Genomic DNA, 12,821 nt, shown 5'->3' on the forward strand with positions numbered 1-12,821 from the left:
CTTTCTACTTTTATTTCTTTTTCTTTTCTTTGTCTTCTTTTTTCTATTTTTCTTCTTCTTTTTCTTTTCTGTCTTCTTTTTTCTATTTTTACTTCTTCTTTTTCTTTTATTTCTATTCTTCTACTCTTCCCTATTCTACAGTACTCTTATACTCTTAACTTATTATTGTGCGTCTCCGAATTTAATAAGCATAAAATATAACACTTGTAGTAGACGTATAGAGAACTTGAGGAGGAGCAGCCACAGTAGGTCATATCCATCTCTCTGATTTAGATAATTATAGAAGCTCTTCCCATTTTTATTCTATTCTGTATGTCTCGAATTTCAATAAGTATAATTTAACACTTGTAGACGAGGAACAGCCACAATGCTAGCTGGGTCCCCCTTTTCACAGATGTTTTGTTTTAGTAGAAGTTTTTCCATTCTCATTCCACTCTCAGCATATCTTCAAATTTGATAAGTAAAATATAACACATAGTACTCTTGTAGACGCATAGCAGTGTACTTGTAGACGAGCAACCACGATGTAAATAGCTATACAGTAGGTCACCTTTTCACTGATTTGGTTATAAAGTTTTTCCATTCTTTTTCCACTCGGTTTGTCCCTAAATTCAATAAGCACAAAATATAACACTCGTAGACGTGTATCGGTGAACTTCAAGAGAAACAGCCACAGTAGTCCTATAGGTCACCTTTTTACTGATTTGGTTATAAAGTTTTTCCATTCTTTTTCCACTCGGTTTGTCCCTAAATTCTATGAGCATAAAATATAACACTTGTAGACGTATATCGGTGAATTCAAGAGAAACAGCCGCAGCATAGGTCACACTTTTCACCAATTCCGTTGTAGAAGTTTCCCCGTTTTTGTTTTACTCTGTTTTCAAATTTGAGAAGTAAAATATGATATGCACTGGTGGGTGGAGGGAGAGAGAGAGAGGAAAGGAGAGCAGCTGGAGATGAGGGAAAGGAAAGGAGTGAAGGGAAAAGGAATGATAGGAACGGTGGAGAGGGGAGAGGATCGGGAATAAAAGGAGAGAGAAGTGAGAAGAGGAAAAGATAAAGAGGAGAGGATAGAGAGGGATAGAGTAGTTGGAGATAAGAAAGGAATGGAAAGTAATGATAGGGTTGGAGGAGAGAGGAGGGAAAGTGAATTAAAGGAGAAAGGAGAAGGAAGAAGAGGAAAAGATAAAGAGGAGAGGATAGAGGGGACAGAGTAGTTGGGGATAAGAAAGTAATGGAAAGTAATGATAGGGTTGGAGGAGAGAGGAGATAGAGTGAATTAAAGGAGAAAGGAGAAGGAAGAAGAGGAAAAGATAAAGAGGAGAGGATAGAAAGGGAATTTTAGGACAGAACAGAGAGCGGAGGGAGAAGATAGGATAGGTTGGACCCCACTGCAGGCACATGTGAAAGGTGCTTGTGGGTGCATGCCGCGCAAACCGCTATCACCATGACTTGTCGGAGGCTATTTTTTTTACGAGAAGTTCCCGTACTTGATAAATGAGTGCGCTGTAAGACCTCAAATCTCTCCATGTCTGCTGGGGGAAGGGAGCAATGAGAAGGGTGGTTGGCACGTGTCGCTATACCACACCAGACCAAAAATAACAACTAAAATGGCCCCTCCACAGATTTCAACCATATTTCATACTAGGGGAGGTATCTTATATGGTTTTGGGTACCCTATGAGCCGCTGTCTACTATTTCTGGTGTAGTTTCCTTGTAAATAGGTTTGTCATGTGAGATAGGAGCGAAGTGAAGTCTTGCAGAAGCAGGCCGTGATGGCGGGAGCGCCGTCTGTTTCATCGATCATGGATTTTTAGTATAGAGCTTTGTCACTATGCCACTTATATGTTAGAGCCGTTAGTGGTATCTGTTTAGAAGTACAGCATAGTTGGTTTTATGATTCAATATTTCCTTTTGTTTTTCAGGACACGTCATGTGGTGTGGAAACAGATCAACCACACACCGCCACGAGTCTGCGCCATCCACATTTCCTTATAACTGAGCTAGGAGACCAACGCCTAGTCGAATAATACTTCTTTCACCACCAAAACCATTTACGTAAACATAATACCCAACCAAACGCCATAATAGTGGATGGCAACAATGGATATGAAACCCCGTACAGCGATAAGATGGTCAGTCTGCTTGTGGCCGTCAAGTGAGGAAGGTCGGCGGCCCCCTACCCTCACTTTCTCTTTTCACAACACGAACCGAACCTTAGGAGTAAGTGACACATACGAAAACTGAACGACCGGGACACGAAAACATGGAATTCGACGAGTACGAGAGCCTGCCGACCTCAGACGTGGGGGTACACATGACCGCCGGAGCAGTGGCAGGAATCATGGAGCATTGCGTAATGTATCCCATTGATTCCGTGAAGGTGAGCATACTGGGGGACCCCTAAAGGCTACCAGGTGTTTTAGGGTACCTGGGGGACTGGCATGTTGATTTGTGTACCTTAAGGATTACTAGGGACGGCTATGTGAGGTTAAAACGGTCACACTAACATTAAGGTCTTGGGTTATGGCGCCACCACCCTCCCTAACAACACCGTCGGGAAGGCATGTGGAGGGTTCCTGGAGGGTTTTAAGGGTTCAGGGATACTTGGATTTGGGTTTAGGGATGTGTGTTGGTGTGTATGTGTGTATGTTATCCACCCCGCCCCGCCCCGCCACACCCCCGACACACCCCGCCGCTCAGACCCGCCGCCCCGCCGTACGTCGTTCCCTTCTGCAGGAGCTAGACGGAAAGAGGCCCAGATGGTAGGCTTTAACCAGGGGATATGTCTGGTAGCGGCTTATAACTACTGTGTGAAGGGTTACTCGTATAATCCATGTTTTATTTTTACCAGGGGAGGGAGTGAGGTGTGTTAGTTTACTTGTTCCACCGCAGAATGTTATGTTATTATTATTATTATTATTTTTACTATTTTAAATGACGAATCAGGTTGAGAGGGAGGAGTGTGGATATTATAACCCGCCTGTTCAGCTGCCCCCAAACACCTGAGATGCTGAGGAAGTGAAAGCAATGAGAGAAGTAGAAAGAAGACGTGACAGTATAGAAGATTATATAAGTGGAGGGACAGAGGTAGGGTAACTACTATTTTTTTTTTTTTTTACTGTTATCCAAAGAGGAGGAAGGGTAAATGTAGGTCACTGTTTATTGTCATCCAGGCAGGGAATGTTGTGTGTTATTTTGGTTGTTCCACTGCAGACTGTTCAGTTTGTTATTGTGTTTGTGAGTGGTTGACGGGTACATGGAGCGTAATATGGTTATTCCACTACAGTACGCCCAGGGCTTTTAGAGTACTACAGTGAAATGACCGGCTTGCTTTTATCTAAGAATGTTATCACCTGAGTAGAAAAGTGAATGAGTTTGGAAGTGATAGGTGAGATGGATATATTAACATCCTTAGATTTGCAGATAACACAGTCTTGTCGGGTGATTTTGAGGAAACTTCCGAAAAATGGTCAAGGAACTTCATAGAGAGTGAAAGTAGATTTAAAGATGAATTAAGAAAATGATTTTTTTTTTTTGTGTGTGTGTGTGTGTGTGTGTGTTTTATAGTGGCGCCATCTTTTCTTGGCTCATGCTGCCCCCTGGAGCTCATTCTTGATTCACTTAGACAGTTTCCTCTAGAGTCCGGGTTGATGGGTGGTCTTCAGGACAGTATGTGGGTAGTCTTAGGCCACTCGGCAGTGACTGAAAAATCCTAGGTGGTAGCAGCAGATTCGAACCCACGTCGTCCAGCATGTGGTGAATGTGGGGCCCACACGCTAACCACTCAGCCACTGCCTCCCCATAAATGTTAAACAGTCACAACCCAGATACTGTGGAAGTCAGGGCAGCAGAAGACAAGGTGGAGAGGTGAAAGTAGAGCATGTGTCAGAGCAGGAGGGTGTACACAAACATCAGGCAAAGGGAGGTGGAAAACATTGGGAAAGGCCCTTGTTTTGCAGTGGACTAGTAATGGTTGATGTCAACATTTTGGCCCTTCAGCTACTGTAATCAGGCATGGAACTATGTTTGTGGGCTGGTAGTTGTAGTTACATGCACCATATGTGAAAAGGAGGAGTGGCTTATTGTGACACCCATTTTTAGAGGACAAGATAGGCCAGCTGTGTTTGGTTGATTTGAACAGGTAGGTTGACAGGTGAGCGATGAGCTTAAAAAAGGTTAAGACAAGATAGGCCAGCTGTGTTTGGTTGATTTGAATAGGTAGGATGACAGGTGAGTGATGAGCTAAAAAAAGGTTAAGAAAGGTGAAAAGTGTAGCCCAGGTTATATGGTATTAGATGAGGTGGTTGTAGGACGCACAGGCTGGGAGGCTTAACGCATGGATTACGGAGTTCTTGGTCTTTGTGTGTCAGCCGTCCATTGTCATGACTCTAATCCCTCTTGTTGACATTACACCCTTCACTCGCCTCTGTGCTGCTCGTCCTTGGTTGTGTTGTTCTTAGATGGCTTTCCCTGGCAGAGTGCAGCTGGTTGTTGACTCAAACAGTAGCTGGTTTTGAAATCTGCTTCTAGTTAATGTTGTCTGACTCATTATTTTCTTTTATTTTTGAGTTCAGTTAGCAGTGGCATGTCAGTTTATAATTTTGTCGCATTTACTTTAACCAGTGATATGATTTTGAAAGTTGTAAGTTGGTGGTACCTAGTGTTAGATTCATGGGTTTGGGTACAGTGGAATGAAAAAGGTTATAGTGATGGAGCAACCATTTTAACTAGTTTCTTAATTAAAGTTAAGTTCAGAGAAAGACTAAACAGGCTAGACACTATGAAACTGATGCATACAGTGAAAATAAGAATGATTACAAGCGGAGAAGACATTGTGGCAAAAGTGTTGTTGTGCTGGACATGAGAGAGGAATGCTTGTTTCCTCCATTAGCACCAGCTCAGGCATGTTAACATCCTGATGATGTGGCCATTGGGGAGCATGACAGTAAATCAATTGCCACACAATCAGGAGCAACTTTACATGGGCTGATCTTTTCCTGATGGTTAGGCCTTGTTGGGGATTTATTCACCATTGTCTGTCTTCCCATTGTGCCGTGGTCAAAGCCCCTGTGGGTGTGGCTCCAGGGTTGGTTGAGGTAGATCACCCAACTCTTGCAAATCAGCAGTGGTGGACACGGTTCCGCTAATTAGCGAAGCTATTTTTTTCGTTTGCTGATTAGCGTTTTCGCTAACTTTGGAAAAAGTTAGCAGACCAATTAGCTTCCTCTAAACGTAGTTCCTCCTCCGCTAACTTTAAGTCCACTTAAAGTTTATACAGGTTTGTTCTTGTCCATTTTGGGCAGACACAACACCAGTTGAGCCACTTTTGGGTAAATCACAATTATGTATCTAAATTGATCCACTATCCCCAACTATGTGAGGGAGCAGTCCTGTGTAGTGTCATCAGATATCTTATCAGATTTTGTCTTTCTGCACTGTTATTGGAAGTTCATATAGGCATAAATAAAGTGTATGTGGAATTTAATTTGTGTACACCTTTATCATCATCTGATTTTGGCATGGTATACATTTCTGGAAAGCTCTATGTCTAAGCTACAACATATTGAAATTTCAGGTCACCAGGTCTGTTTTTAAGGGTTTTAGAGCTAAAATACTAAAGTGGAGCTAAATCCATATAAAGAAAAGTTAGCGGGTAGCGTTAGCTTCCACTATTTCTTTATTAGTTTAGCGATTTAGCGCAAGTGAAGTTAAATTTTTAGTTAGTGGATTACCAGCTACCGAAACTAACTTTTCAGTTAGCGGTGCCCCCCACCCCCCAATGGCACAGTGCCACCTGGCATGTGGCCTTCACCATGTGAGCTCCTGGGCTATATTATTTGTGTGGTTTGTGCCCTGGGATAGGAGGGGCAAATGGCACTCATTATAGTAGTGCCTTGTGGGACTGTGGGGTCAGGAGAAGTGTTCTTGTAGAGTGTAGTCTGGGATAGGAAAGGGAAAGCGTCCTCCTTACAGTAATACTTCATGGGGTTGTGAGGTCTGAACTAGTGTTGGTGTGTAGTGTGTACTCTGGGACAGGAGGCACAGTCAGTAATCTACACTAGTGCCTTGACAGTACTATATTCATAAGGTGAGTGATTTTTTTCTTCACCACCAGACTCGAATGCAGAGTTTGGCACCATCCCCTGAGGCCTCGTACCGGACCATCCGAGAGGGTCTGGTGAAGATGGTGAGCGCTGAGGGTATCATGCGGCCGCTTGGGGGCGTGAGTGCCGTCATTATTGGGGCAGGACCTGCACATGCTTTTTACTTCTCTGCTTACGAAGTGATCAAGTCAACATTTAGCTCAAAGAATTCATTTCAGAACCATATAGTTAACGGTAAGTGTTACCCATTGTGCACTGCTTGTGAAAATCATGATATATAATCAATCTCCATACGTTTACCAGAAGATTAATGATATGTGTTGTAATAGATTTATGTTAATATTTTGGTGTTGGAGTTTCATTATTACTTCAGTTTTAATAAAGTGTTTTGTGTTGTGCAGCTGGTGCTGGCTGTGGAGCGACCATCCTACACGACGCTGTCATGGTTCCTGCTGATGGTGGGTCCCCTCTCTGCTTGTAACAATAATGCTGCTGTTGTATAATGCTTCATCTCAGTAAAATGTTTGAGCCCTGTGACTAATTCAGATGCTCCTTCCAGTTGTTAAACAACGGATGCAGATGTACAACAGTCCCTATTCTTCCTGCTTTGACTGCATACGGAAGCTGTACAAAGCAGAGGGCATCAAGGTGTTCTACCGGTCCTTCACCACACAGATGGCCATGAACCTCCCTTTCCATGCCATCCACATAGCAACTTACGAAAAGTTCCAGAACATCCTAAACAAGAAGAGAGAGTACAACCCCAAGGCACACATAGTTGCCGGAGCGGCAGCAGGGGCCGTGGCCTCTGCCTTCACAACGCCCTTGGACATGTGCAAGACCGTTCTCAACACCCAGGAGTCCTCTGCTCTCCTCCAGCTGCAGCAGTCTCGAGTGGTGGGAATAACAGGTGCTCTTAGGACCATATACCTGATGAATGGCATCCCAGGCTTCTTCAAAGGCATACATGCACGCGTTCTTTATCAAATGCCCGGCACTGCAATCTCCTGGAGCATTTACGAGTTGTTCAAGCACCATTTGTCAAAGGCCAACAAAAGTGACAGTCCACCACCACACTGGGACAGTGATCTGAGGAAAGACAGTGTTGTTAGGGAAACCAGAAGTGACGTTGACTCCTCCAGTACAAACACGAGCGACGGGAAGGAGAAGCGCATCATTCTCGGCTCCACCACAAACAAAACTGTTGAAAGGTTACGGAGTCTCCACATGCCGGGCCTGACAGCAAGTTGTGCCGCTGCAGACGACAACTTCCTCAGCAAATAGCAATAAGTGGTGTGTAGAAAACTAAAGACACTTGTTTTAATCTTTTGTTGAATGTCCAGATTGTGCCTTCAGTTGAATATCATTTGAGGAGGGAGTTGTGTGACTTCTTGACTACCTACTTGGTGATGATGTTCTGCCCGCTGCAGTCAAAGCTTTTATCTACACATTTTTCAGGAGACAAGAATGGTGGGTGAATTTATGCTAATGCCATTGTTACATTACCAGGAAAAATATGAGAATACTCATCTCTCTCACTTCATAATCAGTATTAATGATTCTTATCATTGTTATCATCACCTTCTCCATCATCATTGTCATATCCTCTCTTATTCTATGCATTTAAGTTCCTGTTGACAGCTTCAATTTCCTATGTATTTAGGCAGCAATGAGGTACATGAGTGTGGGCTAACTTTGTAGGTCTTGCTCAGTTACTCCCATGCAAAGTGCAAGTATATCTAGTGTGTGGCCCACAGCTTTCCACTTCTCCCTCCCATGTCATGGTGCTGAGAGCAAGCAGCCTTGGGGTGGGTTTCCTGTTGAGTCATTGCTAATGGAGTGACCCAGCACTGCATTGGCTAACAGCAACTTTACACTTACCAGAGCTAGGACTCCCCATGCTTTTAAAAATGTTCGGTATAAATGAACAGCAAATTAATATTCAACTTCTTTTCTACTTTTCCATTTTCTGTATTGCAATTCCTTTCATTTAACATCATATCAGCCTGTTTGTATAGTGGTGGTGTACATAGCCTGCAGCATCATTATAATCCCCGGTCACTTGCTTCAAAGTTTTCATTAATATTATTACTTAATGTGTTGAGTAGAATGCCTTGAGTCCATCCAACAGTCTTCCAATACACCATATTTTTTTGTGTATCATTCAAGGCACTTATATCTGCTTTAATTGTCTTTAAACATTATATCTTAGTAGCAGACAATCTTGCATTCCACACAACCACATGCACCTGTCCAGTGTTGGTAACTGCTGGACAGACATGTGGGCTGCTTTAAAAACTACAATGTCACCTTTGAGTAGTAGTAGGATATTGTCACTGTCATTTCTCTTGTTATTATTGCTGTGGTAGTCATTGCATCACAGTGAGGGTTTTCCATTTCCCTTCCCTTGGCAGTGTTAGTGATTCTCATGCTCCACACGTGCTGGAAGTTGTCACCGGCATCGGGCTTGTCCGATTTCAAGTTCTCATAAATGAGTAAGGAAGATGGATTGACTAAAGATGTGCTTGACAGCCAGGCGCCAGCACACCTCACCTGATCTAGCTGTAGGCTCATTCTCTGCCTTGTTGTTAGTCCCTCAAGAGATGTGTATCCCCATAATGCTTCCTGTTGTAGCATCCCTGCCATTCTGTGGGTGGTAGCAGCCTGAGGATAACCTGTTTGCACCCTTCTTGCTGTGGGTCAGGTTGTAACTACCTGGACACTAGGGAGTTTTAGTGGATTGAATTTATTTTGCATCTTATTTCAACCTATGCTCAAAATTGTACTTGTTTGATTTTTTAAATTGTTTAAAAGTAAGTGTATGAGGGTAACAAAATTTTAGATATATAGAAATATCAGCATAGAAATATATTTTCAGTAAAGTAATATTTAAGCCTAATACTCAGAAATCAACATTTGCAGCTAAGTAATGTGTAGATATAAGGAATTTGACTGTGCAGTTGTAGAATATGATTTAATATGCAGGAGTATGTGAAGAAGATTACTCTCTTGGATGCATTCTAGTCAATGTCTCAACAAAGGGAACCTCACATCATCGACGCTTTGAAAGCAAGCACTGCTTACTGAAGGATTGACTAGGCCATGATTCAAGACGGTAGATCCAGTAATGTACCAGTGAATGTGTTACTTTCCTGTCAGAATTATGTGATTCCAGCAGTCTGCTTGAGCAGAATGAAAGTTTGTCCTGGAACAGTGAGATCACGTGTGCATGTGTGGGAGCAACCAAATGGATGGAAACATACAAGTTTTAACAGATTGTGATCCTGTCTACCTAATAAAAACAGAGATTCATAGTTTCCATGATGTACATGTTTTTATGTACATATTTTTATAAGTGCTGGTTGTGGGGGCAACAGCCTTAGTGAGTTTCCAGGAGGTGCTGTAATTGTGATAATTGCAAGTGAGACCTGTTGTTATTGCAAGAATTTGTGACGGTCTCCAGCATTTTCACCGCTTTGTAGTCTGCTGGAGAGCCTGTTGCCTCACCAGTTGTGATACGTTGACTTGCTTGATGTCAGTTAACATGTCAACACTTGTTTTTAGATGTTTATGTCAAGTAATACTAAGAAATGATTAAACCTCTTATGGTATGGTGATCCAAGGCTCATGTTGAACAATTCTTGCCATATTTATCCTGCACCTATAATTGCTGGGGTTGGGTTTAGCACAGCATTACTATTTTTATGTATTTTATTGCTTCAGCATTCAGCATGGTAGCGGTAGCACTATTGAGAACAAAAATATCCAAAGTAATGTCACAGAAGGATTAAGTTGCACTGTCCATTAATGTGTCTTACAATGAAGGCCTCATGCATTTTAGCAACATTTACTCCTGATTCTTGCCAGTAAATCTTATTTGGTTCGTTTAATCTTGCCAGTGTGTTAAATTATGGTCAGTTACAGCTACGAGTTGAGGGCTTCAACTTTGTCTTGGATGGAATACAAGGATATATATATATACTATATATAATACAAGAATATACATATTAAGTAACTGCTATCGTTGTGTAACGAAATGCTTCTCATTTTACTTTATCGGAATCACTTGTATTAATGTATGACAATAGTAAGAGTCTTTAAAACATTTAGCAAGTCCTCATTGATTTGTTACAATTGTATTCACTACAAGCTGTACAGGTGCTGCTCACTGGCCAACACCAGTGAGTGTCTCCTTAACTTTGAGAATTCAAAGTGATAAGTTCCGCATTTCCTGATGGACAGTAACATCATGCACAATCTGTGTCTAGAAAAAACATGTTTCTGAAGGGTTATTGTAATCTGTAATCATACCTCCAGTGTTGGGGGTTAGACATAATCTTTTGCGTTCCCCTTCCTTTCTTAGCAGTACAGTGAAGGTGGTAGTAATCCATCTGCAATTCTGTAAAATGTTTATCCAAGATGCAGTTTTATGAAGTTGGCAAGTAGTATATGCCTTCTCCACATGATTACTCTTAAGAGTGGCCTGAAAGATCAAGCCAAACATAGGCAGCAAGAGAACACAGTGATTTCATAGTGTAAAGCATTCCTTTTTCTTGCACCAAAGGTCAATTTCACATTCACATTCAATTAAGAATTTTTGTCTGCCACTAAATACCTATTGCTTTCAGATTTAGTCCATTTGATTTTTTGCAGTCTTGTTTCCCTTGCTGTCTACTGCCTGTATGTGAAGGCATTTTATATGAATTGCAGTGTAACTATTTTAATAGGGAACACTTGGGTTATGAAAACAACTGACTGGCCTGCCAGGAACTGTTATCATCTGTCAGTGCCTGAATACCATCACAGGCAGGCCAGCAGCAGTATGGTGTGTCTGTATACTGCCCTCAGCCTTGCCCTAAAGCTCAATGGTTTTTGAAAGGTGTAAACCCCCCATGGGTGAAGTAGGAAGATCATCACTCAGCAAGATGGATTCCAAGTCTGACAATTCTTAGGCTTGCTTGTGGTGTAATTAAGACCAATCATTGTTAGTAAGTTGAATTTAAGGCTTGCATGATTTGGGGTCCTTAACTGCTGTATTGATGAGAGGGAATGATTGCAATCAGTCATCGTTGCATAAGTGTATCAGGTAATCAATTGGTCGTTGCATTATTGACGTAACGTGCAGGCTGCTGGACAGTATACAGACAGGATTCTTCAATACCCTTGGAGAAGCTTCAAGCCCAGGGAGGTTTAATCTTTTCCAGTATTGTTGTTAATCTCAGATGTACATAAAGATTATTTAAATGAAATATATTTACATTTTCTAGTAACTTGTATTTTCATTCAATCTTCCCAGTCTTGTTCCTGAGTTCTTAGATGTCTTAGAAAACACAACCAACTTAAACTGTTCTTTATAATTAGTGCCATTCTTATATAAAAAACAGATTAAAGAAATCTCCTCTGTCGCTTGTTCCGCAGTGCCCAGAAGAGCTCATAACCGATAGTGCCTGTTAAGGTATTTATTGAATTAAATAAATATTGCACTACTGATCAATGCCATCAAGGCTGCCCATTCCTGCAGACTGCCTAGGAAAGGTCGATCTGCTCCTGGTGGTGGTGATGGTGCAGGTGCTGGCTATAATATCAATTAATACCCGTCCCCTTTGCTGGACGAATTTCACTGAGTATACTTTGCCGGACGAATTTCACTGAGCATACTTTGCTCAAGGAATTTCACTGTATACTTCGCTCGATGAATTTCACTTCATATACCTTGCTTAACCAATTTCACTGTGTATACATATAATAGGCAATGACTCACTTAAAATTATACCTTAAATGAGGGAAAAATATAAGGAAAAATTAGTAACATTTTCCAATATTAGATAAAAGCGATATGGCGCATGTGTCTCCTCTTTGATATGGGTTTACACTTATGCAGAGGATAGAGGATGAATAGAACACATTATGCAGATATATATAAAAAGAAAGTGTCTGGGTAGGATCAAATTTCAGAAAGCCTGTTATTTTACCGCACTGTCCAATATCGTGTTACCTTTGCGTGATGCTGCCAGGTGCTTAATTCAGAGGCTGATTAACTTTATACTCATTACACTTGCTCGTCCCTTCATTGCTGTGTCCTATTTCTTCTTTTTCTTCCTCTTCTCCTTCCTCAATAGATCTCTAACGTCTTATATAGTGTCTTTGGGCTTTATATTTTGATCTTTCTTCCTTTGTAGCCTTTAAATATCTAAACTCTTCTCGTCCCTTCATTGCTGTGTCCTATTCTTTCTTTTTCTTCCTCTTCTCCTTCCTCAATAGATCTCTAACGTCTTATATAGTGTCTTTGGGCCTTATATTTTGATCCTTCTTCCTTTGTAGCCTTTAAATATCTAAACTCTGCCCGTCCCTTCATTGCTGTGTCCTATTTCTTCTTTTTCTTCCTCTTCTCCTTCCTCAATAGATCTCTAACGTCTTATATAGTGTCTTTGGGCTTTATATTTTGATCCTTCTTCCTTTGTAGCCTTTAAATATCTAAACTCTGCCCGTCCCTTCATTGCTGTGTCCTGTTTCTTCTTTTTCTTCCTCTTCTCCTTCCTCAATAGATCTCTAACGTCTTATATAGTGTCTTTGGGCCTTATATTTTGATCCTTCTTCCTTTGTAGCCTTTAAATATCTAAACTCTTCTCGTCCCTTTGATCATTGCTGTGTCCTATTTCTTCTTTTTCTTCCTCTTCTCCTTCCTCAATAGATCTCTAACGTCTTATATAGTGT

The 12,821-nt window shown here is 41.5% G+C and overlaps 1 protein-coding gene across 1 annotated transcript; it reads left to right on the plus strand.

Annotated features, from left to right (window-relative positions):
• The first annotated feature begins 1,951 nt into the window (after positions 1–1,951).
• On the plus strand, positions 1,952–11,377 carry LOC126999407 (mitoferrin-1-like). Its single transcript, XM_050861987.1, has 4 exons — positions 1,952–2,383; positions 6,119–6,341; positions 6,509–6,565; positions 6,667–11,377. The coding sequence occupies exons 1-4, from the start codon at positions 2,267–2,269 to the stop codon at positions 7,389–7,391; spliced, it is 1,122 nt and encodes a 373-aa protein (XP_050717944.1). The 5' UTR covers positions 1,952–2,266; the 3' UTR covers positions 7,392–11,377.
• The last annotated feature ends 1,444 nt before the right edge of the window (positions 11,378–12,821 follow it).

The sequence above is a fragment of the Eriocheir sinensis genome, chromosome 16, assembly GCF_024679095.1.
Source record: "Eriocheir sinensis breed Jianghai 21 chromosome 16, ASM2467909v1, whole genome shotgun sequence".
NCBI lineage: Eukaryota > Metazoa > Arthropoda > Malacostraca > Decapoda > Varunidae > Eriocheir > Eriocheir sinensis.